Below are 18,550 nucleotides of genomic sequence, written 5' to 3'. Positions count from 1 at the left end.
AGGAGAAAAGGAAATAGATATGCGACTGACTGAATGGCACTAAATATGTAGGTATTGTCTTTAGTTAAATTAACTAAATGTTTTACTGTCAAAGTAATAAACAGAGCAGAACCAACAGATCTTAAGAGGATTCAAACAGTGTGTTGACCCGCATGAACAAAAACTAAATATGTACATATACTTAAGAACAAAAACAGCGGATGTGTGGCAAAATGAGATTTAGCTGCAGTTTAGGTCGACACTGCCCCATCCAGCTGATCCTGGTTTAGTTTTAAAGTCTTTTTTGGGGTAGAGGTGGGTGCTGGATGTCACCTGGACCAATTCAGAAGAATAAAGAAATTAAGACACAGGAGGGCTGAGGACATGGCAACAGATCAAGGAATTGGTGATGGTAAAAGATAAGTTAGCTGGTTTTGAGGAAATCTGAGGGAGTTTCCAACTTCCCCTTCTTATTGGGAGGAGTGCCATCTTCAGATTCCTGCAAAAATAAAAAATATATTTCAGGAAACATTTAAGCTTCTCATGAAAATACTAATGTCAAAATGAGATTCATTATACTGCATCAATCAAATTTCTAATTGACTAAAACATACAGTTAACTGCCAAAATAAAGGAAACATCAACTTAAAGTGTCTCATGGTGTTGGGCCACCACGGTCTGCCAGAACAGCTTCAATGCGCCTTAAAAGTTCCAGACACTTGTAGAATCTACGCTATTGTAGGCATGTAACACCATTCCTCTACGAGAAATTCCATCTGGTGTTTGTTGATTGTGGTGGAAAATGCAGTCTCAGGCACCGCTCCAGAATCTCTCAAGTGTTCAATTGGGATGAGTTCTGGTAACTGAGCCAGACACACCCTTTAAACCCCCTATGCTTATTTGAGACCCCTCAAAGTCACAGATCTCTTCTAGGCATGGTAATCAAAATAATAGGCAACTGGTCATTTTTATACCCTAAGCATGATGGGATGTCAATTGCTTACTTAACTCAGGAACCAAACCACACCTGTGTGGAAGCACTTGCTTTCAATATACTTTGTATCCCTCATTTACTCAAGTGTTTCCTTTATTTTGGCAGTGACAGTGCATTCAGAAAGTTCAGACCCCGTGACTTATTTCCACATTGTTACGTTACAGCCTTATTCTAAAATGGATCACATTGTTTTTTTGCCCCCCATCAATCTACACACAATACCCCATAATGACAAAGCAAAGACAGGTTTAGACATTTTTGTAAATGTATTAAAAATAAAATAAAAACTGAAGTACCCTTTACTCTGTACTTTGTTGAAGCACCTTTGGCAGCGATTACAGCCTTGAGTCTTCTTGGGTATGACGCAAGAAGCTTGGTACACCTGCATTTGGGGAGTTTCTCCCATTCTTTTCTGCAGATCCTCTCAAGCTCTGTCAGGTTGGATGGGGAGCGTTGCTGCACAGCTATTTTCAGGTCTCTCCAGAGATGTTAGATTGGATTCAAGTCCGGGCTTTGGCTGGGCCACTCAAGGACATTCAGAGTCTTGTCCCCAAGCCACTCCTGCCTTGTCTTGGCAGTGTGCTTAGGGTCGTTGTCCTGTTGGACGGTGAACCTTCTCCCCCAGTCGGAGGTCCTGAGTGCTCTGGAGCAGGTTATCATCAAGGATCTCTCTGTACTTTGCTCCATTCATCTTTCCCTTGACCCTGACTAGTCTCCCAGTCCCTGCCACTGAAAAAAAACACAGCATGATGCTGCCACCGCCATGCTTCACTGTAGAGATGGTGGCATTCAGGCCAAGGAGTTCAATCTTGGTTTCATCGGACCAGAGAAACTTGTTTCTCATGGTTCGAGAGTCCTTTAGGTGCCTTTTGGCAAACTCAAAGCGGGCATTTACATGCCTTTTATTGAGAAGTGGCTTCTGTCTGGCCATTCTACCTTAAAGGCCTAATTGGTGGAGTGCTGCTGAGAAGGTTGTTCTTCTGAAAGGTTCTCCCATCTCCACAGAGGAACTCTGGAGCTCTGTCAGAGTGACCATCGGGTTCTTGGTCACCTCTCTGACCAAGGCTCTTCTACCTCGATTGCTCAGTTTTTGGCTGGGTGGCCAGCTCTAGGAAGAGTCTTGATGCTTCCAAACTTGTTCCAGGCCACTGTGTTCTTGGGGACCTTCAATGCTGCAGACATTTTTTGGTACCATTCCCCAGATCTGTGCCTCGACACAATCCTGTCTCGGAGCTCTACGGACAATTCCTTCAACCTCATGGCTTGGTCTTTGCTCTGACATGCACTGTCAACTGTGGGACCTTATATGATCAGGTGTGCGCCTTTCCAAATCATGTGCAGTCAATTGAATTTACCACAGGTGGACTCCAAACAAGTTGTATAAACATCAAGGATGACCAATGGAAACAGGATACACCTGAGCTCAATTTAGAGTTTCATAGCAATGGGTCTGAATATGTAAATAAGTTGTTTCATTTTCAATACATTTGCAAAAAATGTCAATCTGTTTTTGTTTTGTCATTATGGGGTACTATGTGTAGATTGAGGACATTTAAAAATATATAGAATAAGGCTGTAACGTAACAGAATGTGGAAAAAGTCAAGGGGGCTGAATACTTTCCAAATGCACTATAGCTGTACAAAGGTATTCTAGTCTTGGATGGTGGTGGAGGGGAGCACCTGAGAATCTTGAGGAGTGTCCGAGGATGGTTCATTCCTTCCCGTGGACCTTCGGTCTCTCTTAGGTGTGCTTGTGTTTGAAAATGATGAGGGGTGAACATTTCCTGCAATACCAGAGCGTCTGTCTCAGTGCATAACCATGGGAGACAATATGCTTTAAGCAAATAGAATAAGAAACAATTCAAGTGTTTGTATACTATCCCTACTACTTCTGTAACAGTTCTGAGCAAAAGATAACATACAATTCTAACAAGGGGCAACTGCAAGTGAATTTGCTGTGTTATTCACTTTCCACAAAAGTTTCAACAAGTCGGCAATCAGTGGCCTTGCTTGCTGTGTATTATCGCAGGACTTGGTAGACAAGGCCTGTTTGCGAAATGTCCCAGGAAGATTTATTAACCTGTATTTACTCCAAAATGAGATGACCAATTCTGGGTGATGACACAAATACCCCATTGTAGCTGACTTCAAAGTCTACACTACAGCACCATCTTGTGGCAAGAAAGACCATGCAGAGTCACATCCATGTGCAGAACAAAGGGTTGATATTGGATTATGTTAAACACTCTTTTCAAGGGTGTTTAGCTTATAATGTGGTAAAAACTGCATCAATGACAAGTGGACGTACTGTAGTTTGAGTTTTGAACTCTGTCCTCAAACGGCATTAGCATGGCAGACCGTTTTAACAGCTCATTACTACAGAAACTACAGTAAGCCTTGTGAAATCCTTTGTTCAAGCCCACAATCTTCTAGCCAGTCTAGTACATAACAGCTAAACTGTTCTCCAAATACACGACATGACCAAAAGTATACGGACACCTGGTTGTTGAACATCTCATTTCAAAATCATGGACATTACTATGGAGTTGGTTCCCCTTTGCTGCTATAACAGCCCCCACTCTTCTGGGAAGGCTTTCCACTAGATGTTGGAACATTGCTGCGGACTTGCTTCCATTCAGCCAATAGAACGTTAGTGCAGTCAGTGTTCCAATTCATCACAAAGGTGTTTGATGGTGTTGAGGTCAGGGCTCTGTGCAGGCCAGTCAAGTTCTTCCACACTGATCTTGACAAACCATTTCTGTATTGATCTCTCTGTTCATGGGGGCATTGTCATGCTGAAACAGGAAAGCGACTTCCCCCAACTCTAACTGTTGCCACAAAGTGGGAAGCACAGAATCATATAGAATGTCATTGTATAGTGTAGCGTTAAGATTTCCCTTCTCTGGAACTGAAGGGCCTAGCTTGAGCCAAACAGCCCCAGACCATTATACCTCCTCCACCAAACGTTACAGTTGGCACTATGCATTGTGGAAGGTAGCGTTATCCTGGCATCCATCAAACCCAGATTCCGCCATTGGACTGCCAGATGGTGAAGCATGATTTATCACTCCAGACAATGCGTTTCCACTGCGTCAGAGTCCAATGGCGGCGAGCTTTACACCACTCCAGCCAATGCTTGGCATTGCACATGGTGATCTTAGGCTTGTGTGTGGCTGCTCGGCCATGGGAACCCATTTCATTAAGGTCCCGACGAACAGTTATTGTGCCGACGGTGCTTCCAGAGGCAGTTTGGAACTCAGTAGTGAATATTGCAACCGAGGACAGACTATTTTTAAGTGCTTCAGTATTCTGCAGTCACGTACTGTGAGCTTGATTGGCCTACCACTTCGCGGCTGAGCCGTTGTTGCTCCTAAATGTTTCCACTTCACAATAACAGCACTTACAGTTGACCAGGGCAGCTCTATCAGGGCAGAAATTTGACAAACTGACTTGTTAGAAAGGTGGCTATCCTATGACGGTGCTATGTTGAAAGTCACCAAGCTCTTCAGTAAGGCCATTCTACTGACAATATTTAGCTATGGAGATTGCATGGCTATGTGCTCAATTTTATACACCTGTCAGAAACCGATGTGGCTGAAATAGCCGAATCCACTAATTTGAAGTGGTGTCCACATACTTTTGTATATATAGTGTATTTGACAAACTCTTGTTGCTCAGAGTACATGCTCAGACTTGAACAAATCTCTCCGCAGATGCCCTCTTTATTTTAATTTTAACAATACTTCCATGTTTAGCATTTAATTATATATTCTATAACCTCATCATTGATTATGGTTTGTCAATATGAATCTTTAGATGAAATATTTAAACAAAAACTTGCTCAATGTTTTCAAAGCCATTCTCTGTATGGTGATGGGTTAATTCTTAGCAATGTTGCTAATGCTGCCAATGACATTGGTGAAGACAGAAGAACATTTTTTTCACCTAATGTTCTTTATGAACCTCATCACTACAAGCCATAACATGTACCCCTTTGACCTTGAGACAGCAGTGCAATTCCGGGATTATGAGGGCTGGGTGAAAGCAGTCTGCCTGTCAAGTTAAACCATATTTTTCGACAAGTTGGCACTACTCTTAGAAAATACCTCGAGGTAAGAACAAGTGCGGGGCTAACGAGGTCAAGTTGCAGTATGTGTATGGTTTAGTTTAAACTAAGGCAGCGCTCTCCCTTTCTGTGCTAGGTAGCATATATACTGACCACTCTTGCTGTCTGTGCTCTTCAGCTGCTCTTTGCGAGGGGACTGACTCTGGTCACTCTTGGCCTCAATGCTGTCACTCTGGGAAGTTGCCATGGCCTCTTGGGCAGGGCTGGCACTGTTGCTGTTCTCCTGCTTCATGGGAGAGCAGTCAGCAATGGAGCTCTGGTTACTGTTATCATCTGAGAGATACAGAAAGTGACAGATGAATTTACAACTATTAATGAACCAAAGAACATCATTTAAGTATTTAGCCCTTTTTTTAGCTTACCATGCATATCCATCATTCCGGGAGAGGAGCTGTTTTCTGGTGTTGTGATCTCCGACCCATACTTGTCGTTGATGGCTTTCTTCTTGTTTTTGCTCTTCTGCAAGATAGCACATACAATGCTGAAGTGGTGCTATTTATTACAGATTTATTAAGAATGACATAATTATGTACTTTATCTAAAAAAATAGATCATTGTGGACCAGTTTATGTAATTAGGAATGGGAAGAGACATGAGGAAAGGAAGCACATGTTGTTGATCATGCTACAAGGATCTGCAAATACTATTAAGCAAATGTGGTGCCCCCAAACACCCTGTGGATGACTTACATCATTTGACTTGGGTTCGGTCACAGGCACCCACTTGTAGATTCGCAAGGATGTGTCGCCGACAGTTACCCATTTCTTCTCCCTGCATTAGTTACACAAGGCATTAATAACACTTGTTTGCAATTGATGTATTCAATTTGAAATGTCAACAAAACACAATATTTTAGTTACCTATCAATTTAAATTCCCAATAGAAAATGTCATGATAGATTTACTTTGGCAAGTTCATTTGAGGTTTAGGAATTTGTTGTTACTTCTTTCTAGACCCAATGACTGCCTATAATAGCCTCAAATAAATTATTTCGGCTAAATTTAGTGGTGATTATACATTTAGGCTACTTGCAAGCAAATCCACATGACAGTAAACTTTATAAATTTCAACTTAATTGAACTATAGGGGCCTATTATTAGTCATACAAAATAAAATTGTAAAGCAATTCGGGCTTTGCACAGTTCGTGTACCCACCACCACCGCACGCGCTCCCTCTATTTGGAGGACACAAAAGAACGAACCTCTCCAAGCGCTAAATTTAAAACCCCGCGAACATAAACTATTCTCACTATACCGCTTTCGTCGAACTACGGCTCTGAAATTAATATTGATACCATTCGAGCGGTAAAAAAAAAACAGTAATCTACCAGGCTTCTAGGGCATTACAGAATGCTCGAACAGCAAAGGCTTCATCTAACTGCAACGAAATGGCTTCTAGGTTCAACCCACATTTTTGTATGATTAGATGTAATATTCCTACATTATAAGTGTTTTAAGCGGCGACCTCCTCCCAGATCAAGGCGAGAGGGTGCAGTACACCTGAGCCGAGGTAGCATCCGACCAAATTTGATTTAGTGTGTCTTTCGTTCTTTCTTCTCCTGGTCTCTCCTCCCCCCACTAGCATTGCTGCTCTCTTAGATAACGCGTTCCCTCTTACCAATTTCGTACTTTCTCAACAGCAGCCATAACCCGCTTGATGTCATCTTTCGCCCTACTCCGTGTCTCGGCGCGGACCGACCTGCCCGACATAGCTGCTATTGGTAAAATATTTTGTTAAACTCGCCGGCAGTTTAGACACAACGCAAACACACTGAAGAGAGCTCTAGGAGGAAGTAACGCGCCTGCGCCGTAAACAGCGCAAAGCGCTTCTACCGTTCTTTTATTGTTCAATGGCTTGCACGCACACTTTTTGGGTGTTTTTGTTGACAGTCAGGAGAGAAGTTGCGCTATTTCAGTCGAGTTTTTTGGCATTTATTTTGAAAGTCTCCCAGAAAGTTAGTTAATGCATAGGCTATTGATGAATTAATTCGACTTTTTTTTACTTGACACAATAAGGTAAACAATTATAGTGGATGAATAAATTAAATACATTTGCAATTAAAAGTTTATACATTTTTAATATATCATAACATCTGATGTTTTCAATTAATCTTTATTAGCAATTTATATCCAATAAAAGGTCATATCAAACTACACCCATAAGGAAGGCTGTCAATCATGTTTGTGGGTGCTTCATGAACTACAATCTTCCCATGAGTCTTTTATAGAATGAGCCCCACACTTTCACATGCAGTACATGTAATTCCTATACAACTTCTGATCCTGAGGGGGACAACATTCCCTCTTGGGAGGAGTGAAGAATCTCTTTAATATAAATGGGGAATCCCAGGATATCACTTGCAAATGTTTCCATGGAAATCACCTCTGGGATCTCACTCTCCAACACATCTTCTGCATCTGTCCAACACACACACACAGTTTTAATGGTAGACTATCAAAACCGTGTAATTTCAGTCTCATTTTGAGATTTGTAGATACTACTTTAAACTGGACATGGTGATACATACCATCACATTCAAAAGCTCCCAGATCAGGCCCCCCCCCTTCTGGAGTTAGTCCTACCAGTGTGGTGAAACATTCTGCCAGCTCATTTTCAGTCATGTGTTCCCCTGAGGCAAAAACAGGGTTGACGTGTTATTAGAATGAAATCCCATCACTGACACAGAACAAAGGAACATAAGTACATAACGCTTGCAAATTGTAGATACTGACACTACCCTGCATAGAATTATAGACACAGCAACCAGAAATGTGTGGGGACTAAGAAGATGCAGATTTACAGGCAACTACACTAGCACACCTCTGTCCTGGAGGAGTTCCAGCAGCTCGATCTTGTTCACCACAGGCTCTCCCATCACATAGGAGTCACCCAGGACCTGGAAGGTGTGAAGCAGTTCCTTCCTAGAGATGCCAAACGCTGGCCGGTGGTTGACGTAGAGCTTAATTAATTCCTCCAGGTCTATGTTGGTCACATATCTCCCAGACTCAGCATACCTGCTGAACTTGACTTCGTTCTGCATGTCCTCCAGCTGGATAGTCATGATCAACAAACATTACTCCTTTTATACTGAACTTAACTCATTGTTAGAACTGAAGATGTTATTATCACTGAAAAACAGGTAAGAAAACAGAAAATGATCAAAGACATAGATTGATCAATCGTTTCCAAATTAGCCTAGTCATCACATTAGTCCTCATTGAGGACTTTGTACCTCTTGCTCAGTGGGGAAGAAGCCCAGAGCCCTCATGACAAAGGGGACCTCTGCTAGGGGGATTCGGGTAGACACCTGTCGCATCTCCATGGAGTCAATACCTTGGTTACGCAGCTGACAGTAATAGAAAAAGTCCTCCATTTCCTAAAGAGAAAAATTAAAGTGTCAGAACAAACAAGTATTGTACAGCCTTAACAACTGATGTACCCACTATACAGTTATGAATATTGATGGTTACATGATAAATATATTACTTTAACCTACTCTAAAGAGTTCCCCGTCTCTCCCTCCATCCAGGAGGCTGTAGAAGGGGATCAGCTCTTTTCCACCCAGGGATGCAGCAGCCTCTAATGCACTAAACACACAACAAGAAATAACGATTCAGTTCAACAGGACAACTCAAGGGTCTATTCAGTGAAGGGTCTACTCACTTTAAACTAATCTCCCATGAGAGGACTGTGCAGTCAGACCCCCCAGCAGTGAAGACATATCGACTGTCATAGGAGCAGGCCATAGCAGACACTCCTGTTGGGTGGCAGATCAGAGCAGAGGACTTGTGGGGGTTCCCATCAATGGGCAGAATCTGGACACCTACCTTGAAAAAGAACAATGACAAGTTACACTGAAACCAGTATCTCTTCATTAGGCAACAAATACACACAAGTCTGGCCCTTAAATTAAGACATATTTGGGGCGGTTAGAGCGTTGGACTAGTAACCGGAAGGTTGCGAGTTCAAACCCCTGAGCTGACAAGGTACAAATCTGTCGTTCTGCCCCTGAACAGGCAGTTAACCCACTGTTCCCAGGCCGTCATTGAAAATAAGAATATGTTCTTAACTGACTTGCCTGGTTAAATAAAGGTAAAAAAAATATATATATATTTGATCTGACTTAGGAGAAGGTGGTTTGATATGATTGGGAGTGAATCAACACTTACCTTGTCTTTTGTGATGTATGCCATGTAATGAGCACTAGGGCCATGGTCCTTAGAAAATGGAAGCATGGTCATCTTTTCAACTGGGGACCCGTATGTGGGACCAAGGAGTGTCTTTCTGCAAGAGAAACCAGAAGTATTCATTTGTGGCCTTTAAACTACACCCCAATGACACAGAGATGGCCAAAAATAAGAGTACTAATCATGTTATTTGGCCGCTGACCTGCACATTTTGGTGGTGCTATTGAAAAGCTTCATTTTGTAAAGGTTCGAGGCGGTGAGCAGGAAGTCCTCTGTGGTGAGAGGTGGGTACCAGGACATACAGGTGGGCACAGCACTCTGCTCAATGCGCTCAGAGCTCAGGATCAGCAGCTCATCCTTGACTTTGCTGTTCTGCAGGTCATACTCCACCTGGGCAATCACCACACCAAGGCAAAGTTATCCAAAGTGAGTCAGCATGTCTAGTGGTTCAACATGTGAAGAAACATGGCATGTACGTAAACCAGAGTCCACCTATAATAAGTGTGAGGGATTGGGACTCACAAGCCTGCGGTCCATGCCCAGGGAGAGTAGTCTGGGTTGGGTGCTGTCCAGGTACACCCCAAATAGGAGGTCCCTGATGGGCTTATAGTGGGAGTGGTGTCTCCCCAGGTATTTCCAGCGCTGCATGCTCTTACCGGTGTACAACCAGAACACCATCACCGCTCTTCCAGCATCCTGACAGTAGCAACAAAACAGGAGGGGAAAATGCAACTTCAGTTTGATTATAAAGATTCAAGGTAGTGGGCTCAAACCTGTTACTTTCCCTATCCCAATGTCAGAACCACATAGTGTGTCTGCTCACCGCTGTGGCCAGGTAGAGGGAGTCTGGAGAGAAAGTAATGTGAGTGATGCAGTCTTGGCTGAAGTTGAAGCGCTCCTCTGCCTCACTCAACAATGTGCAAGCATCCAGTACATGGACAGATCCACTGGCAAAGCCAACCGCCAAATAAAATCCTATTCACACACAGTGGTGGAAAAAGTACCCAAATGTCATACTTGAATAAAAGTAAAGATACCTTAATAGAAAATGACTCAAGTAAAAGTGAAAGTCACCCAGTAAAACACTACTTGAGTAAAAGTCTAAAAGTATTTGGTTTAAAATATACTTAAGTATCAAAAGTAAATGTAAAAGTATAAATCATTTCACATTCCTTGTATTAAGCAAACCAGACTGATGTGTTTTCTTGTTTTATTATTTTACGGATAGCCAGGGGCACACTCCAACACTCAGAAATAAATGAATAAATGAAGCATTTGTGTTTAGTGAATCCGCCATATAAGAGGCAGTAGGGATGACCAGGGATGTTCTCTTGATAATTGTGTGAAATGGAATAATGTTTTGTTGTGCCCTCGAAATGTAACTTGTACTTTTTTGGGTGTCAGAGAAAATGTATGGAGTAAAAAGTACATTATTTTCTTTAGGAATGCAGTGGAGTAAATAGTAAAAATAGTAAAGTGCAGATACCCCCCAAAAATACTTAAGTAGTACTTTAAAGTATTTTTACGCCACTGTTCACACACACAAGATAGCCTGGTCAAAGCTGAGCCAACTCACACACAGACAGATAATATGTTCTAAGGGGAGTTATCCATACATATCCATACACCACAAATTTAATTTGAGAAAATGTGAGCTCTTTCTACGTATGAATATAGTTTTACTGTATAGGAAATTAAACAGACAAAAAAAAGCCTCTGCTGGGTCACCTTGGGGGTCATAGGCGATGCACTGAATATGCCTCTCCTTCTCAAAGACCCTGCTGCAGATGGACACCTTGCGCTCATAGTCCCACAGCTTCAGGATGCCGCTGTGGCTACCCATGGCAACAACTGGTTGCTGGGGGTGACAGGCCACAGCATGCAGTGCCTCGCAATGCTCACGTAGCAACGTCTGCAGCACACCACACTGTGCATTCACATGTACCACCGTCGAGTTGACTGTAGACAGGACAAAGTTCCTACAGACGAGAGGGGGGTTTAGAGGTGGAAGGAGAACAAAGCAAATACGTTACACATACACTGGGCACAAACTGGCATCACACTGATTCTCACCGGATAACAAACATCTTGGCTTCCAGAGTGCAGTCCTCCAGATAACCCTGGCTTCTGTTGGGTGGAACTTCCTTGGAAAAGGAGATTGATGTGATTGGGTCCAGGTTGAATTCACTGTACCAGCTGATGAGCTTGAAGTTCTCATCATAGAATTTCACATGGCCCAGAGTGTCACCAGTCACAATGAAGCTAAGGAATCAAAGACCATGGGGATATACAAGGAGAGCAACAGTTAGAGAACAACAGCTACACATACCAGGCTGCAATACAAATAACAATACTTCAATAGTGGTAAGGGAGTTGAACTCCGAGCAGAAAGATAAAGCTCCTGTTTCAGCATTGTTTGAAACCTTGAATGTTGCATGTTCACCTGTCAGTCAGAGTGAGCACGGTAATACCGTCCTTCTGGAGGGGGATGAGCTTGACGGCTCTCCTAACAAGGGGTCTTGAGGTAGAGGAGGCCCTAACCATGTCCCACAGCACCAAGTTGCCTACGGAGGTGGCCGAGAGGGCCTGAAGCCCCCTCCAGTGGAACACAGACTGGCTCAGCATGCCCACAACCTTGTTGAAAGTCTTTGAAAAGATGGTAAAACCACCAGAGTGAAAGGTGAGATTATTACATGATTATTACAATGACATGATTACAGGTTCTATAAACAACTAAACAGGTAGCGTCCTTACCTTGTCCAAGAGCTCTGGGGCAATATAATCAAGGTGCTGTTTGTCCTGAAAGATATAACTGACAATCATATACTGTAACGCTAGCTAATAACTGTAGCAGTGTTAAACCCAGAGCAAAATAAAACTGTGGTACTTGCCCTGGTGTAAAATAAGACTTGGCTCGCACTGTTGCTGAGCAGCTGAGTAATGTCGTTGGGATTAAAAATGATGTGATTCTGAAAAGGAATTTAAATCAGAACATGTTGTAAAGTTATACATTATTGCAGATATTATCATATGAATGTATTCAATTATATACACTATTTTAAATAAAGTGAGACCATAAAAGCTTACCTGAAAACCATACTCCGGGTTGAGGTCAGTTACACACAATGGATCCTCTGTCTCATTTGTCCAGTCCCATATACAAACTCGCTGTGAACAGATCAGAAAGTCCTGTCCACTGTTTGTGTGTTTAAGTTCAATTAACAACATACACCTAAACTAGAGGTCGACCGATTATGATTTTTCAATGCTGATACCAATTATTGGTGGACCAAAAAAAGCCGATACCGATTAAATCGGACAAGTTTTATTTATATATTTGTAATAATGACAATTACAACAATACTGTAATAATGACAATTACAACAATACTGAATGAACACTTTTATTTTAACTTACATCAATAAAATCAATTTAGTCTCAAATAAATGATGAAACATGTTCAATTTGGTTTAAATAATGCAAAAACACAGTGTTGGAGAAGAAAGTAAAAGTGAAATATGTGCCATGTAAAAAAGCTAATGTTTAAGTTCTTTGCTCAGAACATGAGAACGTATGAAAGCTGGTGGTTCCTTTTAACATGAGTCTTCAATATTCCCAGTTAAGAAGGTTTAGGTTGTAGTTATTATAATAATTATAGGATTATTTCTCTATATACCATTTGTATTTCATATACATATAGTATTGCCAGCCTAATCTCGGGAGTTGATAGGCTTGAAGACATAAACAGCGCTGTGCTTCAAGCATTGCGAAGAGCTGCTGGAAAACACAGGAAAGGGCTGTTTGAATGAATGCTTACAAGCCTGCTGCTGCCCACCACCGCTCAGTCAGACTGCTCTATCAAATATCAAATCATTGACTAAATTATAATATAATAAACACACAGAAATACGAGCATTAGGTCATTAATATAGTCAAATCCATAAACTATAATTTTGAAAAACAAAATATTAATTTGTGAAATATGGAACCGTTACCTATTTTATCAAACGGGTGGAAACCCTAAGTCTAAATATTGCTGTTACATTGCACAACCTTCAATGTTAAGTCATAATTATGTAAAATTCTGGCAAATTAATTAGGTCTTTGTTAGGAAGAAATGGTCTTCACACAGTTCGCAATGAGCCAGGTGGCACAAACTGCTGCATATACCCTGACTCTGCTTGCACTGAACGCAAGAGAAGTAACACAATTTCCCTAGTTAATATTGCCTGCTAACAAATGTATTTTAACTAAATATGCAGGTTTAAAAAATATATACTTGTGTATTGATTTTAAGAAAGGCATTGATGTTTATGGTTAGGTACATTGGTGCAACGATTGTGCTTTTTTTCGCAAATGCGCTTTTGTTAAATCATCACCCGTTTGGCGAAGTAGGCTGTGATTCGATGATAAATTATAAAGGCACCGCATTGATGTGCTGTGATTCGTTGATAAAGGCACTGCATTGATTACATGCAATGCTGGACAAGCTAGTTAAATTAGTAATATCATCAACCATGTGTAGTTAACTAGTGATTATGTTAAGTTTGATTGCAATGTAATCGGCAATAATCGTCATCCAAAAATGCAGATTACCGATTGTTATGAAAACTTGAACTCGGGCCCTGATTAATCGGCCATGCCGATGAATCGGTCGGCCTCTAACCTAAACATTACAAATTGGGAGACACACTCATCCAAACATTCAAAAGAATACTGGTATATTTCACAATTTATGTTTCCCCTCAACTTTAACATGGGCCTTTAAAAAAAAAGAGCAGCTCGGCTGGTTCAGCTGAATTACACATTATTCTATCTAACTACACCCCCACATGCCATGTCTGGAAATATGCAGACAGATGGATTAAAAGTACGTTTACATTGTAATACTTCTGACAGCCCAATTTCTAGCTCCGCCTACAACTTCTGGACTTTATAGCATTCCCAAAAAGCATGGATTATTGAGTCATTATTAGTTTTACACTTGAGACATGACTGCCCTTGTGCTGTAGAATTTGTGAATTTTGTCTCTTATATAATACATTCTATACATTAGTTTGTAGTGGATTATGCATGCATTTTTGTTAACTGTAATTTCGTTAGTTATGCTCCAACTTTCCCTCCATCCTGTGTCAACATCATCTCTTTTTATAATTTGGTTCCAGTAGTTTTGTAACTGTTTTCTTCCTCTTCTGACGAGGAGTATGACGGATCGGACCAATGCGCAGCGTGGTAAGTGTTCATGTTATTTTATTTAAACTGAACACAAAACAAAATAACAAAGAGAATGAACGAAAACAAAACAGTCCTGTCAAGTGCAGAAACACAAAACAGAAAACTACCCACACCCCATAGTGGGAAAACAGGCTGCCTAAGTATGGTTCTCAATCAGAGACAAAGATTGACAGCTGCCTCTGATTGGGAAACATACCAGGTCAAACACCTAGACATATAACACACAGAACAAAACAGAATGCCCAACCCAACTCACGCCCTGACCAAACTAAAATAGAGACATAAAAAAGGAACTACGGTCAGGACGTGGCAAGTTTATATTTTTTTTCTAAGAGATTGTTCGTTGGATATGCAATCTGTAAAGGTCTGGTATATATTCCCTATCACATGAACATCCTTTTCTGACTCAAATAAGATTCCCTGAAGGTTGTTCTGATGTCCAAAATATTTCAAATCGACATTTAGTGATATGTAACTTTTAAGTTGTGTGTATCTAATACTATCTACATTGGTCGGTCCAAAATGTATTTTTAATTCTGTCATGGAAATACATGTATTTCCTGTTACCAAGTCATTGACAGTTTTTATGACTTTAGTTTTCCATGTAGCCCAATTCATCAATTAATTCTGAAAAGCTATCCAAGGACTGTTCCATAAAGGTGTGTTTTAGGGTGGGATATTGTATTTTATAGAATCCATTTTTTTTTCTTCCATACTTTTATAGTGTTCTTAACTATGAAGTTGTTAATGTTTTTAGCTTTATCCTTTGAAAATAGACATGTAAAAAGATTCTGGGGATGAGCATGTGCATCTTCAATATGTACCCATTGCTCCTCTTCAGTACATTTAACTATATGTCACAAATAAAAGCCTTGGGTGGCGAGTTGATACAATTCCAAGTCTGGAAGGTTAAAACCACTCTCAGATTTAGGAAAATGTAAAACCTTCCTTTTTATTCTATGAAATGTATTTGCCCATATAAAGTCTGTTTTGACTGAGTATACGTTGTTAAGGAATGTCTTCGGTGAGGTAATTGGTATTACTAAACATAAATACTAACTTTGGCAGGCATGCTATTTTAAAGAGGTTTTATATTTAGATATGATACTTTTTCACAGAGTAGTTTGGATGTAGTGAACTACTTTTTAAAAGTAACGTTAGTTAAGTAAACTATATTGTTCTTTAGGGTAGCGTTTGTGTAGCTTAACTTCTTCCAGTGTGAAGTAATTGGTAGTTTGGTAAACTATATTTCCATTGTAGCTTCCCCAACACTGAGCTTACCTGAACATCACCAGCTCCAACAGTTACCAGGTATTTGGAGTCCTTTGACAGTGCCAAAGCTGCAACACCACCCTCAGGGTGACTGTCAAATAATGTCCGCACAGGAATCCTGAAACATAAGCCAAACAACCACTGTTTCAGAATAACAAATTGAAACAGATACAGTGCCTTGCGAAAGTATTTTGGCCTACTTGAACTTTGCGACCTTTTGCCACATTTCAGGCTTCAAACATAAAGATATAAAACTGTATTTTTTTGTGAAGAATCAACAACAAGTGGGACACAATCAGGAAGTGGAATGACATTTATTGGATATTTCAAATGTTTTTAACAAATCAAAAACGGAAAAATTGGGCGTGCAAAATTATTCAGCCCCCTTAAGTTAATACTTTCTAGCGCCACCTTTTGCTGCGATTACAGCTGTAAGTCGCTTTGGGTATGTCTCTCTCAGTTTTGCACATCCCATTCTTCCTTGCAAAACAGCTCGAGCTCAGTGAGGTTGGATGGAGAGCATTTGTGAACAGCAGTTTTCAGTTCTTTCCACAGATTCTCCATTAGATTCAGGTCTGGACTTTGACTTGGCCATTCTAACACCTGGATATGTTTATTTTTGAACCATTCCATTGTAGATTTTGCTTTATGTTTTGGATCATTGTCTTGTTGGAAGACAAATCTCCATCCCAGTCTCAGGTCTTTTGCAGACTCCATCAGGTTTTCTTCCAGAATGGTCCTGTATTTGGCTCCATCCATCTTCCCATCAATTTTAACCATCTTCCCTGTCCCTGCTGAAAAAAGCAGGCCCAAACCATGATGCTGCCACCACCATGTTTGACAGTGGGGATGGTGTGTTCAGGGTGATGAGCTGTGTTGCTTTTACGCCAAACATAACGTTTTGCATTGTTGCCAAAAAGTTCAATTTTGGTTTCATCTGACCAGAGCACCTTCTTCCACATGTTTGGTGTGTCTCCCAGGTGGCTTGTGGCAAACTTTAAACAACACTTTTTATGGATATCTTTAAGAAATGGCTTTCTTCTTGCCACTTCCATAAAGGCCAGATTTGTGCAGTATACGACTGATTGTTGTCCTATGGACAGAGTCTCCCACCTCAGCTGTAGATCTCTGCAGTTCATCCAGAGTGATCATGGGCCTCTTGGCTGCATCTCTGATCAGTCTTCTCCTTGTATGAGCTGAAAGTTTAGAGGGACGGCCAGGTCATGGTAGATTTGCAGTGGTCTGATACTCCTTCCATTTCAATATTATCGCTTGCACAGTGCTCCTTGGGATGTTTAAAGCTTGGGAAATCTTTTTGTATACAACAGTATCTCGGACCTGCCTGGTGTGTTCCTTGTTCTTCGTGATGCTCTCTGCGCTTTTAACGGACCTCTGAGACTATCACAGTGCAGGTGCATTTATACGGAGACTTGATTACACACAGGTGGATTGTATTTATCATCATTAGTCATTTAGGTCAACATTGGATCATTCAGAGATCCTCACTGAACTTCTGGAGAGAGTTTGCTGCACTGAAAGTAAAGGGGATGAATCATTTTGCACGCCCAATTTTTCAGTTTTTGATTTGTTAAAAAAGTTTGAAATATCCAATAAATGTCATTCCACTTCATGTTTGTGTCCCACTTGTTGTTGATTCTTCATATATTATTATTATATTATTCACAAAAAAATACAGTTTTATATCTATATGATTGAAGCCTGAAATGTGGCAAAAGGTCGCAAAGTTCAAGGGGGCCGAATACTTTCGCAAGGCACTGTACATCAAAAATATAAATGTACTGTTAGAATATAGTTCTACCCTGAAAAGGAGTCCCAAATGATCACCAGACTTTCCTGTCCTCGGTCTGCTGTCACCAGCCAGCGCCTGTCCTCACTCACACACAAACACGAAATGGGGCTGCTGTGACCCTGTGGAAGGTGACCTTCAAGTTTATGTCATTACTATTTGCCTTGAACAGTTATTATTGGCTTTACCTTTGCCATTGAACACTGGCATTCCTAACAGCATAGACATAGCACTCACTCCCTATACCCACAGGCTTTTGCCTACTTCTGACCTTTGTGAGTGCATTTAGGCAACTGCTGGGCCTTACCTGAAGGACATGTTGTGAATTTGATGTTTGGTCGTACATGACGGCTACATTGGTGCCACCATACAGGATCACCAGTTGATCCTGGTCCTGAAGGCTGAAGACAGGAAGAGCCCTGTTCATCCCAAAGGCCCACTCCAGTGTCTGTCAACAAACACAATACATTTTTCAGATATTGTGCTTTTTTTCTTAGATATATAGTTGAATAAAAAATTGCATGATAAAAAGCTAATTTAATTTACCAGTGCATGGGTTTTTACATGCGGGGACTTGGGTAACAGTGTCATTTTAGTGGCTGTGCAGACTTGAGAGACAGTTGGACTCTGATCATCTGTCTTGGGTTCCCCATTCTGTCCACTGACACAATCACTCATTTCACCCTCCCCTTTACTATCCTCTTCACCCTTGTCGAGGCCAGTTGTGGCCTGCTGCTCCTCTGGAGGGCTAGGCAAGGGGTCATTGCTCTCGGTTCCAACACCTGACATGACTCAACTCATCACAGGCCTGGTGTATTTTCAAAGAATAGACAAATGCAATTTGAAATGAATGGGTACCATGAGGGCAGTAGCTAGCAACAAAAAAAACGATTGGAGCACACTTAGTTGTCAGTTTGTTGATGAAAAATATCTAAATGTATTACGCCCA

The 18,550-nt window shown here is 41.1% G+C and overlaps 2 protein-coding genes across 3 annotated transcripts; both read right to left on the bottom strand.

Annotated features, from left to right (window-relative positions):
* Window positions 1-44: 44 nt before the first annotated feature.
* On the bottom strand, window positions 45-6,958 carry LOC118358355 (B-cell CLL/lymphoma 7 protein family member A-like). 2 transcript variants are annotated; one of them, XM_035736092.2, is made up of 6 exons: window positions 6,718-6,958; window positions 5,789-5,870; window positions 5,462-5,558; window positions 5,193-5,372; window positions 2,654-2,757; window positions 45-478 (listed from the first exon to the last, which is right to left on the bottom strand). In XM_035736092.2, the coding sequence occupies exons 1-6, from the start codon at window positions 6,807-6,809 to the stop codon at window positions 404-406; spliced, it is 630 nt and encodes a 209-aa protein (XP_035591985.1). In that variant the 5' UTR covers window positions 6,810-6,958; the 3' UTR covers window positions 45-403. The 2 variants fall into 2 exon arrangements, with proteins under 2 accessions (XP_035591985.1, XP_035591986.1); XM_035736093.1 differs by having other exon boundaries at window positions 6,541-6,850.
* A 199-nt stretch (window positions 6,959-7,157) lies between these two features.
* On the bottom strand, window positions 7,158-18,044 carry cfap251 (cilia and flagella associated protein 251). Its single transcript, XM_052478808.1, has 19 exons — window positions 17,909-18,044; window positions 17,614-17,688; window positions 15,804-15,912; window positions 12,375-12,455; window positions 12,179-12,256; window positions 12,042-12,086; window positions 11,731-11,933; window positions 11,361-11,549; window positions 11,016-11,266; window positions 10,111-10,262; window positions 9,810-9,983; window positions 9,490-9,677; window positions 9,270-9,384; window positions 8,764-8,927; window positions 8,597-8,687; window positions 8,333-8,476; window positions 7,921-8,149; window positions 7,628-7,729; window positions 7,158-7,517 (listed from the first exon to the last, which is right to left on the bottom strand). Exons 1-19 carry the CDS (start codon window positions 17,917-17,919, stop codon window positions 7,366-7,368), a joined length of 2,553 nt encoding a protein of 850 aa, XP_052334768.1. The 5' UTR covers window positions 17,920-18,044; the 3' UTR covers window positions 7,158-7,365.
* Window positions 18,045-18,550: the final 506 nt, after the last annotated feature.

Source organism: Oncorhynchus keta, chromosome 25 (genome assembly GCF_023373465.1).
Source record: "Oncorhynchus keta strain PuntledgeMale-10-30-2019 chromosome 25, Oket_V2, whole genome shotgun sequence".
Taxonomy (NCBI): Eukaryota; Metazoa; Chordata; class Actinopteri; order Salmoniformes; family Salmonidae; genus Oncorhynchus; species Oncorhynchus keta.
The sequence above is the reverse complement of the archived record's forward strand: the minus strand, read 5'-3'. Positions and strand labels throughout refer to the sequence as shown.